The sequence below is a fragment of the Podarcis gaigeae genome (genome assembly GCF_964106915.1).
Source record: "Podarcis gaigeae genome assembly, chromosome: 8".
NCBI classification, from domain to species: Eukaryota; Metazoa; Chordata; class Lepidosauria; order Squamata; family Lacertidae; genus Podarcis; species Podarcis gaigeae.
The window spans coordinates 19229032-19246719 of NC_139684.1; the positions used below are offsets into that span (position 1 = coordinate 19229032).

The 17688-nt window shown below is 47.4% G+C and overlaps 1 protein-coding gene and 1 long non-coding RNA gene across 6 annotated transcripts in view; both read left to right on the forward strand.

Moving 5' to 3' along the window:
* Positions 1 to 17688, forward strand: part of TTLL10 (tubulin tyrosine ligase like 10) — a 209092-nt gene that overhangs the window by 188294 nt on the left and 3110 nt on the right. For all 5 annotated transcript variants that reach the window (XM_083752480.1, XM_083752481.1, XM_083752483.1 and 2 more), the window contains 9 exons: positions 507 to 596; positions 2154 to 2322; positions 3637 to 3755; positions 4319 to 4433; positions 6522 to 6607; positions 7112 to 7283; positions 11021 to 11192; positions 14563 to 14703; positions 16481 to 16597. In XM_083752480.1, the coding sequence (XP_083608606.1) occupies positions 507 to 596; positions 2154 to 2322; positions 3637 to 3755; positions 4319 to 4433; positions 6522 to 6607; positions 7112 to 7283; positions 11021 to 11192; positions 14563 to 14703; positions 16481 to 16597 (1181 nt within the window). The remainder of the gene's footprint in view (positions 1 to 506; positions 597 to 2153; positions 2323 to 3636; positions 3756 to 4318; positions 4434 to 6521; positions 6608 to 7111; positions 7284 to 11020; positions 11193 to 14562; positions 14704 to 16480; positions 16598 to 17688) is intronic.
* Positions 11218 to 13350, forward strand: LOC310850929. Its single transcript, XR_014567485.1, has 2 exons — positions 11218 to 11768; positions 11846 to 13350. It is a non-coding gene; the product is annotated as an uncharacterized lncRNA (long non-coding RNA).

A 17688-nucleotide genomic window follows, 5' to 3' on the forward strand; every position in this document is an offset into this window, starting at 1 on the left:
GGAAATGTTGATTTGAAGCAATTCCAAATGAAAAGGCACAAAATATGAATAACCACGAAGAGCCCACTGCCACGTCCCTCAGAATCCTCCTCCAGAATTTAGAAGGCAAACGTTGGGGGAGATGGGTCTTTTCGCAAAACCATTTACCTTTGAGTATTGTGGTCAGTATTGGTATTATTAGTACAGTGGTACCTCGGGTTAAGTACTTAATTCGCTCCAGAGATCTGTACTTAACCTGAAACTGTTCTTAACCTGAAGCACCACTTTAGCTAATGGGGCCTCCCGCTGCTGCCGCGTGATTTCTGTTCTCATCCTGAGGTAAAAATAGTACCCGGAGCACGATTTCTGTTCTCATCCTGAAGCAAAGTTCTTAACCTGAGGCACTATTTCTGGGTTAGAAGAGTATGTAACCCGAAGCATATGTTACCTGAAGCGTATGTAACCCGAGGTACCACTGTATTGGTTCAGGGCCCAATGGCTTTTTCTCTCCTCCTCTTCCTCTGCAGATTCCAAGTGTGTCGCAAGTACGAAGGAGAAATTCATGAGCATGTTTGAAAGCCAAACTGACAAAGACTTGCAGCCAGAGAAGCAAAGCAGTAGGCACCCTCTTGCTCCCCCCAATGTGCCCTCCCTGTGCCCCACTCCTCCCCGACCCACACTGTCCCCAAACCCAGACCCATATCTGGCTGCCTGCATGTGTAAAGCGAAGCTGGCGTTGCTCTCACAAAGGACTCGAGCATGAGAATGGGAGGCCTTCAAAGAGGCAACGGCCAATTAGTTCCAACCTGATGGAGCAGACTGTCATCCGGGGCATCGCACAGTTGCAACGACCCCCTCCCCAAATTAATTGGCACGATGCTACACCCTGGTCTCTGGAGAGCAGACTCTGGCTTCCTTGAATGCTTTGTGAACTTTGAACAGCTCAGCGGAGACCTGTGAACATGGGCGTCAAAGCAAGCGTATCTGGGGAAAGCGTCACTTCTGGCAGGGAGCACATACCGTATTTTTTGCTCCATATGACGCACTTTTTACTCCTAAAAAGTAGGGGAAATGTCTGTGCGTCTTATGGGGCAAATGCGTGGTCCCTGGAGCCAAATTGCCTAGGGGCAAAAAACAGATTGTGGTGGTTTTTTTTAGAAAGATGGAAGCGGGTGTTGAAACAAAGTTGCTGAGCAGCTGATCGGCAAGCGATTGGGCGGGAGATAAGGCTGCAGGTAAAGGAGGCTGCCAGAGGAGTGGGGGGGGGGGAGTAAAAACAGCGAACCTGCAAGGAGAGGAGACAGGAATACTAAAACAAGCAATGAGGAGAGAAATTAGAAAAAAAGGAGGAGCAAAAAACTGCTCCAGCTAAGGAAAAGACGCTAAGGCAAACAAGAGGGAAGGGGGTGTTGAAGCCACTGAGTAGCTGCTCGGCAAGCGATCAGGAAGGAGATAAGGGACGCTAGCGATAAAGTAGGCTGCCTGGGAGGGGGGAGGTAAAAGCACATGGATCCTCAGGATTTTTGCATTGGGTCACCCCAAATTTACCATCAGATCACATAGCATGTCCATGGCTACAGCCTGCACCAAAAAAACCCACACATCCATTGTTTCGTGGGGCCACAATGGTGCAAAATCGTGGTTACAAAGCACGGATCCCCATGGATTCTCAGGATTTTTGCATTGGGCTAACCCAAACTCACTGTCAAATCACATAACATGTCTGTGGCCACAGCATGAACCACAAAAATCATACATCCACTCTTTTGTTCAGAATATTTTTTTCTTGTTTTCCACCTCTAAAAACTAGGTGCATCTTATGGTCAGGTGTGTCTTACGGAGCGAAAAATATGGTACTTTAGAGCAGGGTTGGCAAGGTCACACCAGGCCCATCAAGCTGTCGGTGGCTCGCCCACAACAGCTGGAGACAGGAGGCCCCTGAATCCCAGTTGCCAGGAATCACCAACGGGGAGTGTTGTGCTCAGGACCAGATTTTGGGCTTCCCATAAGAAGCATCTGGTTGGCCACTGTGAGAACAGGATGTTGGCCTGATCCAGCCTGGTTCTTCTGAGGGTTGTATGCATGACAGCGAGGGTGGGCTGTTGTCTTCATGCCCCGCCTGTGGGCTTCCTGGAGCTACCTGACTCCCCCATGCTTTTCTCTCTTGGTTCCAGGCAATTCCAACTTAGCCGAAGGGGAGCTGGCAAATGAAACCAAACCCAAAGGGCAGAAAGGCGTTCCCAAAGCATCGCCCCGAATGAATCACCTAGAAGAGAAGAAGCCAGAGGAGCCTCCCAATCTGGGGCCTTTTTATTATATTGGAGGAGCAAACGGAATCGATATGTAAGGACGCCTGCAGAAAGAATTGCCCCTCCGTCATGGGTGCTTCTTCCTGTGGCTCCCCAGAGTCTTGTATTTCCTTATTGACAGCATTTCTATGCTACCCTTTAATCCTCAGGGCCTCTGCTCACAGTGTAAAACAGACACAGCACACAAGGAAAGAGGAAGAGGAGGGAGGAGGGAGAAGCAACCTCTTCAGCTTAGTGATTGAAGTCACAAGTGATGTCAGTCCTGGCCGTCTCCCTATTGGTTATCCTGGGGAAAATAATAATAATAATAATAATAATAATAATAATAATAATAATAATAATAATAATAATAATAAATTATTATTTATACCCCACCCATCTGGCTGAGTTTCCCCAGCCACTCTGGGCAGCTCCCAGTCAAGTATTAAAAACAATACAGCCTTAAATATTGAAAAACTTCCCTGAACAGGGCTGCCTTCAGATGTCTTTTAAAGATAGAATAGCTACTTATTTCCTTCACATCTGAAGGGAGGATGGGCGCCACTACCGAGAAGGCCCTCTGTCTGGTTCCCTGTAAACTCACTTCTCGCAATGAGGGAACCGGCAGAAGGCCCTCAGCGCTGGATCTCAGTGTCCGGGCTGAACGATGGGGGTGGAGACGCTCCTTCAGGTATACAGGACTGAGGCTGTTTAGGGCTTTAAAGGTCAGCACCAACACTTTGAAATGTGCTCAGAAACGTACTGGGAGCCAATGCAGATCTCTCAGAACCAGTGTTATGTGGTCCCGGCGGCCACTCCCAGTCACCAGTTTAGCTGCAGCATTCTGGATTAATTGCAGTTTCCGGGTCACCTTCAAAGGTAGCCCCACGTAGAGTGTGTTGCAGTAGTCCAAGCGGGAGATAACTAGAGCATGCACCACTCTGGTGAGACAGTCCGCGGGCAGGTAGGGTCTTAGCCTGCGTACCAGGTGGAGCTGGTAGACAGCTGCCCTGGACACAGAATTAACCTGCGCCTTCATGGACAGCTGTGAGTCCAAAATGACTCCCAAGCTGCGTACCTGGTCCTTCGGGGGCACAGTTACCCCATTCAGGACTAGGGAATCCCCCAGGGAATGGCTCTTCTGATGTTCTTATGAGTGAAGGAGGGCTGATGCCTTCATCCCCAGCTTCCTGCAGCCATCAGATGATTGGTCCCTGTGAGAACAGCAGGCTGGACTAGATGGGCCTTTGGCCTGATCCAGTAGCCAGACTCTTCTGAGGGTGAAGGCAAGGGCTGCTGCCGTTCTTTATTTTAAAAAAAACCCAACAAGTTGCTGGACCTCATTGTTTTCTCTCCTTCCTCTGAGCAGACTGAACGCCTTCTGCAAGAACAAAGGCTGGCAGCGTATCTATGACAACCGGAGGGATGATTACATCCTGAAGTGGTGTGAGACTAAGTGCCGGGACACCTATTTCAACTTCAGAGAAGGTAAGGAGGACTGGGGGAGCCACCACCAAAAAGACCTTTTCCCTAGTGGTCTTAGGGCATAGGAGTGGAGAACCTGAGGCTCGGCAGATGTTGTTGAACCTCCATCAACCACAGCCAACAGGACGAGTGGTCAGGGATGATTTTCAAACCCATTGAAATCCATGGACATGACTAACTGAGGTCTATTCATATCAGTGGGTCTACTGACTACCATTAGCTACAGCCTGATGGGTGCTGTTCTTCAGAGAATCATAGAGTTGGAATGGAACCATGAGCACCATAGAGTCTAACTCCCTACAATGCAGAAAAGCTGATGAGCATTCCCATTCAAATGGTGTGTGTGCACCATGTCATGTGAACGATTATGCGGGGCGGGGCTTACCTGGCCCCCACAATATTTTATTCTCATTGGCACCCCTGCAGTCCAGCAGCAGCTGGAGTCGGCAGGCTCTCTGCACCCTTGTTGTTGGGCTTGGCCCAAAGGTTATCAATAAAGGATGTGTTGCGTGTGAGAGAGGTTGACCCAGCCTTCATGCTCCACCCTGCTATTCCTCCCTTTGCAGGAGAGCAGCTTCTTTACCAGATCTCTAACAACAAGATCCTCACTACCAAGATCGGCCTTTTGATGAACTTGAGGGAGTATGAACGGGTGATGAAGAAGATCAGCAGGACCACAAAGTGAGCCCTAAACTCTTAAGCACAGCCTCCCTGCGCCTTATGTTGTTCAAGGGGGAAGGGTCTCAAGCTCAGAGGGGCCAGACTTGGCCCTCTAGCCCTCTCTAATCGGGCCCTTGGGATGTTCCACAGGCCACGCCTTCCTCTCACCAAACCACGCCCCTCGCTGGGCCTGCTTCACAATCTCCTTGAGTGTTTTTGCCTGGCTGGAATTTGTCCTCGAACCCACATAATGCTTCTTTCTCAGCTTGTTGGAGGCTAGAGAAGGGTGTTGGTATGCATGTGTAGCCTACCATACAAAGATAACATTCACATGGCTTGCCCCACTCATTTTTCATCTGATTCTGTCCACCATTGTAATGCGGCCCCCAGAATCTTGCCTAGAAAGGACTGTGGCCCTTGGGCAGATGAGGGGCATGTAGAAGGGGCAGCAGAGTGGCATTTATCATTGGGCATAAAAAGGAAGAGGACTTGATTGGTAGTGGGGGTTCTTGGGGGGGAGGTTTGTTCCTTTAACAGCTCCCTTTTGATGCCAAAACTATTCACTGGGGAGCATATGGTGCAGCTGTAGTGAATTATTAAGTGCAGCAAAAGCAAACATCGCAACATTATGCAAAAGAAGGTGAAAATATACATAGAATTTGCAAAAATTACACAGGCTGCAAAATCCTCTCTTGCTTCTTGGTAGCTGTATTCCCAGTAATGGGTGATGTTTGCTTTAGGAGGCCAGGAGACGCCTCAGGGACAAAGTTTAGTAAAAAAAAAAAATGACTATGGGAAGTAGGTATAATCTAACTGCCTCTCCCACGCACCCTGCAAAAAACATCCCCCAGCCGTAGCCAACTTTCCAGAACAGAATGTAGTCTGTGCCGACATTCAAAACCTCAAATCCAGATGTCAGCGTGTGACAGGGTTTAAAATCTGGAGCTATTTGGCTTTGTGGCATCATTGTGTTCGCTGATTGGTTGGGATCACATCATGAGGAATCATGTGACACACAGCTGAGGGTATGGAGGTTTATAAACTGCCTTGGCCGAAGAGGAAAGTTGTCCAATTTTCACACTGGGGGGGGGGGGCATGTCAGCAGTGGGGCCTCCTAGAAATATGGACCCAGTGTTTCGACAGTGTTGGGGTAGGGTGTGTGGAATAAACTGGATTCAGTTTCCATTTAAAAGCAAACCTATTTATATTATTTTTATTAATTAAATTTATATACTGCCCTTTGTCCGAGGCTCACAGGCCAGTTTGCAGTATATCTATTAAAAATACAGAACGTAATAAAAAGCAGAACACTTTCTGAAACAATACGGAAACCGAAACACAGCAATCCTTCAAAGTCTGCCCTGAATTTTGCAGTGCAGCTCTCAACCCAAGCAATGTGTGCAAAAGGTGCACAGACTAGGGTAAACCATGCATTTGATTGCAGATGCAGGTGGCGCTGTGGGTTAAACCACAGAGCCTAGGACTTGCCGATCAGAAGGTCGGCGGTTCGAATCCCCACAATGGGGTGAGCTCCCATTGCTCGGTCCCTGCTCCTGCCAACCTAGCAGTTCGAAAGCATGTCAAAGTGCAAGTAGAGAAATAGGTACCGCTCCGGCGGGAAGGCAAATGCCGTTTCCGTGCGCTGCTCTGCTTCGCCAGAAGTGGCTTAGTCATGCTGGCCACATGACCCGGAAGCTGTATGCCGGCTCCCTCGGCCAATAAAACAAGATGTGCGCCGCAACCCCAGAGTCAGCCACAACTGGACCTAACGGTCAGGGGTCCCTTTACCTTTTTATTTCTGCCAAGACCATACAAAAAAAATGCATTGTATTAGGGGAAATGGCTCTGTGGAAATGTGTACGTCAGGCAGAATTGCATACAAACGAGGGCGTATTAGGAGAAATTCGCTGGTGGGTTTTCAAGAGGGCTTTCAAGGTAACTAAACAAATGGCAAACAGGTGTGGAAATATGGAGAACTTAACTGAATATTGGGAAAAGGAGAAACCCAAACTGGGAGGTTGTTCGCCCATCCTTAGTTGGAGAGGTGCACATCCCTTCACGAGGAGCATGCAAGTTCCAACCCCTTCTTCTTATCCTGGGCTTTTGCAGGGTTTTGAGAATGGAGGACTTTTTCCCTCAGACTTTCCGCCTGGATACCAAGGACGAGAGAGATATATTCTTTGAAATATATGAAGGTGAATGTCAGGAGCTTCAGAGCTAAGTCACATCCTCCCAAGCGGAAATAAATTCATTTGACCATTTTCCTATCCTGCCAACTCCTGCTTAGCTCAGGCACTGTCTAGTTTTCGATCAGAATTGGGCTGTGGTTGTAGATTCCAGATAAAGGAAACTATTCCCAATGGATATAGTTGGAATTCCTTTCCTTTTATTGCTGCGTTTATCTCCCACCTTTTCTCCAGAGAGCTCAAGGTGGCAAACATGGTTCTCCGCCTCCCCATTATATTCCCACAGGTCCACAGGCCGAACCAGAGCAGCCAGCCAGTATTGCCTGCACTGACTGGCAGTAGCTCTCCAAGAGTTTCAGGAAGGGGACATCCTCCATCCTACCTGGAGATGTCCTTGGGAATTGAACCTGGGACCTTCTGCATGTGAGACAGGTGCTCCACCACTGAGCTACAGCCCAGGAGGCCATGATGGGCCAGATAGGCACCTGCCTGTGTTTCTCCTCTTCTCCACAGAGCCTCAGATCTGGATCTGCAAGCCCACCAGCTCGAACCAAGGCCGGGGGATCTTCCTCCTCAAAAACCAATCCGAGGTCAACAGCTTGCAAGCCAAGCTCCTCAGCATCGAAGAAGATCCTATGTACAAGAAACTGCCTTACAAAATTCCCCCGGCGAGGATCGTTCAAAGGTAGAGAATGCAGTGATGTGGAGGTTCTGCTAACCCACTGCCCCAAGTTTCCAGCTGGCTGGTGAAAGATGTTGCTGGGTGGTCTTCGGGGAACTTAACCGGTGCGCTTGAGGTGAAGGAAACCCGGGATCTTGGGTGGGCTGGGGAAATCTCCTTCTCGGGCCGTCATCTTGCAGAAATGCGAGCTCCTGGAATGCAACCAGTACGGCAGGAACAGGCAGCTTTTTTCACCCCCGGCGTCCGCATCTCTTACTAGGCTACCTTCCAGGGGCCACAGGCCAGTAGTGGGTGGAGTTGGTGGCAAAAGTGGGAGGAGCAACTGCTGCAAATCCTAACCTTTGCACAGTGTGCTGCTTCCTGAACACAGGACACTCTTCTCAACCCTCCATCCAGGAAAGCAAGTGATGCTGTTGAGTTCCGTGACACATCCCAGCCATTCTGGAGGACGTGAAGCTTGGCTGGGGAGGGGTGTGGCCTGGTGACAGGGGTGTGGCCTAGTGAGAATCCCAAGACCCTTTTGGCACCTCTTGTGGGCCTGAGCATCCCTTTCCCCCCTATTATGGGCTGCAAAAGTCGGGACTTGCATCAAACTCCCCATTAAACACCCCGCATACCGGGGGGGGGGGGGAATAGCAGAGTGTGGCATCCTGGAGGCCTCCTGTTCTAGATTCCATTCTAGCATCTAGAATTCCTGTTCTAGATTCCATTCTAGCATTTAGAATTCCTGTTCTAGATTCCATTCTAGCATCTAGAATTCCTGTTCTAGATTCCATTCTAGCATCTAGAATTCCTGTTCTAGATTCCATTCCATTCATGGCTCCTCCAAACATTCAATTGGCATTCCACAGCCACTGAGCTTACTCAGTCTTCACTGAGCTTTTTTGTGATGTGTGTGTGTGTCAAAAAACCATTAAGTTCCCCTCCCCCAAATGCTTTTGTATTTGTGCAAATTTCAGAGTCTGAACAGAAGGTGTTAACAAAGTGCTATCCTGTTTTCTGCGATTGCACGGGATTCTGCGTTTTGCGTAAGAGCAACTGCGGAAAGTCTTAGTGGGTGGGTAAAGGTAAAGGGACCACTGACCATTAGGTCCAGTCGTGGCCAACTCTGGGGTTGTGGCGCTCGGCTCGCTTTATTGGCCGAGGGAGCTGGCGTACAGCTTCCGGGTCATGTGGCCAGCATGACTAAGCCGCTTCTGGAGAACCAGAGCAGCGCATGGAAGCGCCGTATACCTTCCCACCTATTTATCTACTTGCACTTTGACGTGCTTTCGAACTGCTAGGTTGTCAGGAGCAGGGACCGAGCAATGGGAGCTCACCCCATCGCGGGGATTCGAACTGCCGACCTTCTGATCGGCAAGTCCTACACTCAGTGGTTTAACCCACAGCGCCACCCGCGTCCCTTTTAGCAGGTGGGTACATTGGGCCAACAGTAGGATATTCCCCCCCCCCCTTATTCCTTTTATTTCTCCTGGCATATAGAGCTCGAGCGTTCCCGGTCTAAGGACTTCCTGTCGTTTGTATGATCAGAGTCCTTTCCTCAGTCAGCCTAGTTTCATTTCCAATACCTTTCTCTCTCTTCTTAAAGTTTCGTGTCATCGGCACAGACAGATCATTAGCATTTTAACAGGTGGTGAAGAGAGAAAGAAAGAGAGACAGATCAGAGATTATTTCTGTCTGGGCATCTAAGGAGAGCTTCAAAGGGGGAAATGCACGCCAAAGACTTTGCATTGTGTGAGCTGAATAAGTCTCTAATGCTATATACCAAAGCTGTTAGAGAGCTGAGCAGCTGCTCTCACCTGCCCCCGCCCCTCCCCGTCTAACTGGCTTCCTACAGAAGTGGAAATGCAAAAATTCACACACACACACACGGGTCGGATTTAGGTTTGATGAGGCCCTAAGCTACTGAAGGTAATGGGGCCCTTTATATGTCCAGCTGTCTTTTGTCAACAACAAATTGTCGCTGTTATTTGTGTTGAATATATATGCTATACAGTGGTACCTCGGGTTACAGACGCTTCAGGTTAGACTCCACTAACCCAGAAATAGTGCTTCAGGTTAAGAACTTTGCTTCAGGATGAGAACAGAAATCATGCTTTGGCGGTGTGGCGGCAGCAGGAGGCCCCATTAGCTAAACTGTTAAGAACAGTTTCAGGTTAAGAACGGAGCTCCGGAACAAATTAAGTACTTAACCCAAGGTACCACTGTATGGTAATTTATGGACCTAATAAGTATCTAAAGCCATTTGCACATAACAACTTATGTATTTTATCAAAGTACATAAGGAGCTGAAATACAATTAAGAAGAAGTATATTAATAGTGAAATACAATTAAGTATATTAATAGTGAAATAATTTTTAAGCTGTAGGTTTTATTTTATTTGCTTTTTATCTTATATTTTGGAAATGTAGATCCAGTTTTTTTCCTTTAATTTTTTTGGGGACCCCCAAGAGAGTGGGGCCCTATGCTATAGCTTATACGTAAATCCGGCACCATACACACACACACACACACACACACACACACACACACACTGCCTCAGGCTAGAATAATCAAATCAAACAAACATGAGATCAGCTAATGCCCGCTTTCAACATCAGCTAATGCCCACTTTCCTTGCAAGCATGACAATTGCACGGCTAGTTTAATCAGTCCACTTACGACTATCAAAAACAATTCAAGCAGTATTTGAAAAACAGAAGCATTGTGTGCCGTGCACAGGGCTGGGAGGTCTATTCCATTTTCTCTAGTTATTCTATGCCAATCTTACAAATCTGGAAAGCCTTTATTGGCTATACAAGCATAAAGGATCATAATACCCACTTCCTGTCCTCAATATATTCTAGAGCAGCGGTTCCCAAACTTTTTCAGGTCACCGCCCCCTTGGTTCCACAAACTCAACCCTCGTGCCCCCAACCCAACCTTTATTATTCATTATGCTGGTTCACACAATCCAGGAAGGAAGAATAATAATACAGTGGTACCTCTCGTTATGGACTTAATTCGTTCCGGGGGTCCGTTCTTAATCTGAAACCGTTCTTAACCTGAGGTACCATTTTAGCTAATAGGGAGACACCGCCAGCACACAATTTCTGTTCTCATCCTGAGGTAAAATTCTTAACCCAAGGTACTATTTCTGGGTTAGCGGAGTCTGTAACCCAAAGTGTTTGTAACCCGAGGTGTTTGTAATCTGAGTTGTTTGTAACCCGAGGTACCACTGTAATGCAATACAGATTGAAACAGGAACCATTAGCTGCACATGCATTCAAAAATCCAATTAGTTTAATTAATTCAACCAAACGGATGAACTTTGAAACCCACCCACCCCACCCCAGGTTATCCCACCACCTCTTTTGGAAATCTGTGTTTTAGACTACGGACCTTTTGAGTTATCTTTTCACCACGAAACCCTGGAAGGAAGAATTTTGCATGGAAACGCCCCCCCCATAAAGAAACTGTAACAGAGGAAGGAAATATTACGATAATGAGGATGCATAGTTATCGAGCTGTCTTGTGCTTGCTGTGTTAATAAGTTACCCTTTCCATGCGCTTTCTCTGATTTATGTTGAAATTTATATTTAAAATAATAAATAAATAAATAAATAAATAAATAAATAAATAAATAAAATGTAATAGATTAGAACATAAAAAATAAAATAAAGCAGATTGGCATGAGCGAGACTTGAAGAGCCTCAGAAGCTCAGGTGCCACAGAGATGCATATCCTTCCGGTTTCTCAGGTATATTGATAAGCCGCTGCTCTTAGAGGGGAAGAAGTTTGATGTTCGCTCATACCTCCTCATTGCCTGCACATGCCCCTTCATGCTCTTCTTTGGCCACGGCTACGTCCGCCTTACATGCCTCAACTACGACCCCAAGTCGGAAGACCTCACTTCTCATCTGACCAATCAGGTGAGGGGGGAGAGAGGGGGCGGGATTTGAGCGGGAGGCAGGATTCTGTGGACCAGGAAATAATTGGGCCTTCTCTCAAACGTGGAGCGTTGCATTAAAACAGGCATCGTACCCAAACAATACGTGAAGCCAGGCAATCTTTGAAATTCGCACCTCTCTGAATTTTGCGATCTGGTTCAGAAAGTGTGGGGAATGTGATCTTAGAACGTGGCAGCATGTAGCCATTGGAACTCCCTGCCTGTTGATACCACGCAGGCCCCTTCGCTGCCCTCTTTTTGGTGCCTTATAAAAACCTTTATTGTTTGGGCATGCCTATCCAGACGTTTAGAAAGTTGGTGCGAGTTTTAATCTGCTTTTAGTCTAGTGCATTTTAACCTTTTAGAAGTCTGTTTGTTTTCTCTTCATTTTCTTTTCTTTTCTTTTGCAAAACTGCTTCGAGGTGGTTGTTGCCCGTTTTGCAAATCAGGTGCCGTGTGGGTTTTATGAAATAAACAAATAAGGGCATCTATCGGTGAAATTAACATGCTTCCAAATGCAGTATATTAAGGGAAATTGCCTCCAAAAAGAAAATGAATGGTAGGCAAAATGACATAGGGGGGAAATGTAGACTAAAATGCTGGTGAGTTTCCATGAGAACTTTCTTTTTTAAAAAGAAGAAGAAGAAGAAGAAGGTATTTGCAAATCAATGCGGGAAGGTGAAGAACTGATCTTTAGATTGCAAAAAGCAGGAAATTGAGGAAAACTGAAATGGAAAGATTCGCCCTTCTCTAAGCCTAGCCCTCAAAAACATCAGGTGCTAAATTTAAGTAGCTAGGCCAAGGTCATCAATATATATGACAATACCTGTGGCCTGCAATACATTGTTTGAATCTGTCAGCCTCAAGCCAGCATCACTTTTGCTCAGGGGTGATAGGAGTTGGAGTTCGACAGGAGCAGGATCTGTAAGACCTGCCTTTTATTCCTACAGAGGCGCGTCTAGGTTTTATTTGCTGTCCCTGTTGTGATTGGCTTTGTGTTTGTAAGTCGCTTGGGGCCACTGGAGTGAGGAGGCAGCTGATTAATACTAATTATTACCATTATTAACAGCAGCAACAATGTCCAGAGAGCCACAGTTTCCCCGCAACCTGTGCCATAAACAATACCTACCCCCTTGACCATCTAGATTTCTGTGTGCAGGGAAGGCTTGCAAATTCATCCATCTCCCTTCGAGGGCTCGGGTGAGATGAGAGAGATTTAAATGTGGCGGTTTTGCAAGCCATCCAGGTAACATTTTGCAAACCGCTTTGAGGTGTTGATTTGAGAGCAGGGCGTTTACTATTAAGCGACATATAGATGTTTTGAAATAATTCATAAATAGTTTTCTGAGGCCTCTTGAGCAAGAGGCATGATCGGAGCAAGACCTGAAATGGGGCTTTTTGATTATAAGGCTCCCCCATTTGTTATCAAATACGTCACACTCGCCCAAGAGGAGAAACACAGACAGGAATTGATTTCTCTTCTCGCTTCAAGGACAGGCACCAGAAAACAAGGGCCATCCATCCCTGGTAAACAGGGACAGCTGGAGCTTATGTTATCCCTGCCAGCCCAGCCCACTTGGTATCGCCTTCCTGCAGCTTAATGGCTTTGGCAAGATGGGCGCCTTGTCTGTGGTTTTTTTGCCTTGAACAGAGCTGTTTGCTCAGCTTGGGATTTGGAGCGCTGCGGTGCCATGCTGGCTCCGGAGAGACCCCGCTGCCACAAAGGACATGAAATGAGGGCCAGGTGTTGTTATTCAAAAGAGTACCTGCAAATCTCATCGGCGGGGAGTGGGGTGGGGAGGAGGCCAGGAAATTCATGGCAGAGCAGGTGGCAACGGCGGCACAGAAATCTGCCTCTCCGCCCCCAATTGTGTCCCACCTGAGTGGGTGGGAGCGAGGAGGGAATGGTTTGAATTTTCATATTTAAGAAGTGGGGATCCGCCAGGTGGATGGAATCAAAGAGGAGAGACCTGGAGGCTCCCCCTGTTGCTGCCCCTTCGCTGTGAAATGTGTAAACAGAAGGTCTGTGGAAGATTCACCCATTTGTTTTCTGGAAAACTGCCCGTTTGATTGAGGTTTCTAGATTTGTGTCCGCACGCCTTTTATTTTATGGACAATATTTGCATGTGCACCCAATAACAGCTTGAAACAAGAACATCGTAGTATAGTTGTAAACAGTAAATCATAATGCATCATGCAACATCCTGTATGAATTTGCCCAGTCCTCTTTTAAAGCCGTCATTACCTGTTTGGGGAATTAATTCCTCCACTTAGTTCTGGGCCACATGAAGAAGACCTTTTGTCTGCCCTGAATCTCCCAATATTCAGCTTCAAAGAATTATAGACTAGTTGGGAGGGACCTCAAGGGTCATCCTGTCCAACCCTAGCAATGCAGGAATTTCAACATGCGGTTCCCCATCCAATTTGAAACCAGACCAGACCCTGCTTAGCTTTGCAAGTGTGCTAGCGGCTTTATTGCTACACCATTTGGAGGGCTGCTGGATGAACCCCTAGGGTTCTCATATTATTTGGAAGGGAGAGATAAATTGCAGAAAATTCTGCCCCTCTTTTTCAGCCAGCGTTAAAACAAATTGAATCCACACAAAATCTGATTGAAATTAGGTGGAATCCAAGGGATTCAAAGCATCAAGCATATGTCAAATGTTGATCTCTCTCTCTCTCTCTCTCTTTTAATGTGGTTTTATTGTCTTTGTGGCTCTGGGCTCCATCCAAGGAGGAAGGATGGGTTGTAAGAGCTGAAATAGTCAATACAAGCACCCTGCACCTGGTTAAACGGTGGGATCCACTTCGTCAAGAAGTAGCGGCAGTCACCAACTTGAATGGCTTTAAATTGGGGGGGGGGGGTTAAGAGAAATTCATGGCGGGTTATATTCCTGGCCATGACAGCTGTGTCCAAACTCCACTTCTGAATGCAGTCTGAATTCCAGTTCCTTGGAAACACAAGATGGGAGAGTTTCTGTGCCGCTCAGGTCCTGCTTCCCAGCATAGCTGTCAACGTTTCCCTTTTTTAAAGGGATATTCTCTTATTCCGAATAGGATTCCTTGCAAGAAAAGGGAAAAGTTGGCAGCTATGCTTCCCATTGGGGCATCTGCTTGGCTAATGTGAGGCTGGGCTAGATGGGACTTTAGCCTGATCCCACCTTAGGTTCTTATAAGCAATCCTAGCGGCTCCCCCCCCCCCTGCTTGCCCACGCTCCTGCTCCCCGTCCTACAAACCCGCTCCCCCTTGCTCCTTGCCCAGACCCTTGTCCTCGGGAGGGGAGGCACAGATCCAGCGCTACAATGCACGGCCCCTAACAAGGGCGCCTGTTTTCTCTGCCAACTCCCCGCAGTACGTTCAGAAGAAGAGTCCGATGTACAGCCACGTCAAGGAGGAGACGGTGTGGCGCATGGAGCGCTTCAACAACTACGTCAACGAGAGGTTCAGGCACATCAAAGGGCTCCCCAAGGACTGGGTCTTCAATGGGTTCACTGTGAGTTTCCACACTTCCTTCTGCCCATCCCACAGCTGCTGCAGCAGCATCTGCGGCCAGTTCTCCAGTTCTCTCACGCTGCTCCACTGTTTCTCTATTATTATTTATTGTATTTGTATCCCCTGGTTCCGCCTCCCTCTTATTTAATCCCTGCAACAGCCCTGTGAGGTAGGTTGGGCTGAGACAAACTAAGGCCCGGGGGCCAGATCCGGCCCAATCGCCTTCTAAATCCGGCCCGTGGACGGTCCGGGAATCAACATGTTTTTACCTGAGTAGAATGTGCCCTTTTATTTAAAATGCATCTCTGGGTTATTTGTGGGGCCTGCCTGGTGTTTATACATGAGTAGAATGTGCCCTTTTATTTAAAATGCATTTCTGGGTTATTTGTGGGGCATAGGAATTTGTTCATTTCTATTTATTTTTTCAAAATATAGTCTGCCCCCCCCCCCCACTAGGTCTGATGGACAGTGAACCGGCCCCTCTCTGAAAACGTTTGCTGGCCCCTGCTCTAAACCATTATGCCCCCACTGGACCGCATAAGCCAACGCCACCAGCTGACCGAATTGGAGAGCCTCGTGGAACTAGATTGGTGCAGATGCCCATATGACCGTACCTGCCAATGGGCATCTTGGGGATGTTGAGAAAGTGCTCCTGGACACCAGCCACAAAATGGCTGCCGTTGAGGGTTCAGTCTAACACAAAATGGCTGCTGTCGGGGCGTGGCATGACACAGAATGGGTGCCTCCTCTGAAAGTAGAGAAGGGGGGTCGGGAAAGGGTGGGGGCCGCTCTTGCTCATGGAGAGAAGCTCTTTGAATTGAGTAAAAAGCCATTGAAATGGATTAGGTCCCATTGAGAGTTGGTGTGGTGTAGTGGTCTGGGTGTCGGACTAGGCCCTGGAAGACCAGGGTTCAAATCCCTTCTTGGCCTAGGACCCACATACCTATGGGGCCGCCTCTCCAGGTCTGCCCTGTGGATGACCTTAAGGTCCACAAATGACAACATTTTGGAGGTCCCAGGTCCGCAAGGTGCTTAGATTGGTCTCAACTAGGGCCAGGGCCTTTTCAGTACTGGCCCCAACTTGGTGGAACGCTCTGTCACAAGAGACTAGGGCCCTGCGGGACTTGACATCTTTCCACAGGACCTGCAAGACAGAGCTGTTCCGCCTGGCCTTTGGTTTGGACTCAGTCTGACCCTTATGTTTTCCCTCCCCTTATGGGTTTGATCTATGGGCTACTTTTAAAATGAGGCTGCATTTTAAATTGCATTTTAACCTGTATTTTAAATTGGGTTTTCATGATTTTACTGTAATTTTACTGGTGCTAGCCGCCCTGAGCCTGGCTCTGTCCTGGGAGGGCAGGGTATAAATAATTTATTATTATTATTATTATTATTATTATTATTATTATTATTATTATTATCGGCCATGAACCTCACTGGGGATGACCTTGGGCCAGTCACTGTCTCTCTCTGCCTAGCCTACTTTGCAGGGTCGTTGTGAGGATAAAACAGGGTGGGGGAGGACTATGTATGCCACCTTGAGTTCCTTCAGGGAAGAAGTTGGGGTGTAAAAATAAATAAATATAAACCATGAGTGGGCAAGCATCTGTGACTTCCAATGGGTCTACTCCGAGTAGGGCTGAGCTGGGGACCACCTGAGGACTGGACAGAAGCGGATCCTCCAATCTGGATCTTTTGTGGCTTTCCCTGACTCGCAAGAGGTCTTGTGGGGCGGGGGGGATTTTTCCAGGATCATGCCGTCCTTCTGTGTCTTTCAGAAGAGAATGAAAGAGATCATGCTGCAGTGTTTCCTGGCGGTCAAGTCTAAGCTGGAGTGCAAGATGGGCTACTTTGATCTCATTGGCTGCGACTTCTTAATCGACGAAGACTTCAAGGTACAGTCCTGGGGCCGCATCCTCGGCTGAGTGGGCCGCGGATCGAGAGGCAGAGTCTCCAGAGTCAGGGCTTGAGGAGGACAGTCAAGGGACTCCTCTGATGGATAATGAACCCATAGATCTGGGAATGGTGGCTGTATGGGGGTGAGCCTCCGGGTCTCTCTGCCTAGCCACATCCCCTCACCAACCTTGCTTCATACCTCCCCTGAGAGTTTTGGCCTGGCTAGAATGTGTCCTTGAACTCAGATCGCGCCTCTTTCTTTCCTGGATGGAGGATTGAGAGGGGTGTGTAGAAACCAGCCCAATGCGCAGAGGGAGAATTTGCACTCGTCGCTTTGCACACTTTGTCCCTCTAGACCCACCCGCTGCTGGCCTCCGGACATTATATGGCGTGGGTATACTAGAAGTCGTGGACATTCAGTGAAGCTGAATGTTGGAAGATTCCGGACGTACATAGTGCACAGTTGGACTACGGAACTCCCTGCCACAGGAGGCAGTGATGGCCACCAATTTGGATGGCTTTGAAAGAGGATTAGGCAAATTCATGGAGCAAAGGCCATTTCTGAAATCCAGGTAGCTCTATAGGATAATAATAATAATAATATAGGTCAATGAACTTTTCTTATTATTGACCCACTGAAATTAAGGAGCACGGCACACTTTGATTTCAGTGGGTCTACTCAGAGTAAATGTTCGTTTACAACTCTTTGATGATTGTTCATAATAATGGATTTTATCCCATTTTCGTTCCACTCAAAGTAGACTCGTGGAAACTAATGGGTATGACTAACTTAGGTCCATTCATTTCAATGGGCATACTCTGAGTAGGGCTTGTTGCACACAACCCAATGATTATTAATAGAGAAATATAAGAAGAGAGATTTGTGTCCTATTTTAGCCCTACTCACAATAGATGCATTGAAATCGATGAACATGAGAAACTTGGGTCTGTTACTTTCAGTCTATTCTGTGTAAGACCTAGGTGGATATATGATTTATATGCCATGTCCTGCCCAAATGTTTTCTAAGCAGTTTACAAAACACATACACAAAAAACAATTGCACTGCATTGTTTAAAATACGGAATAATT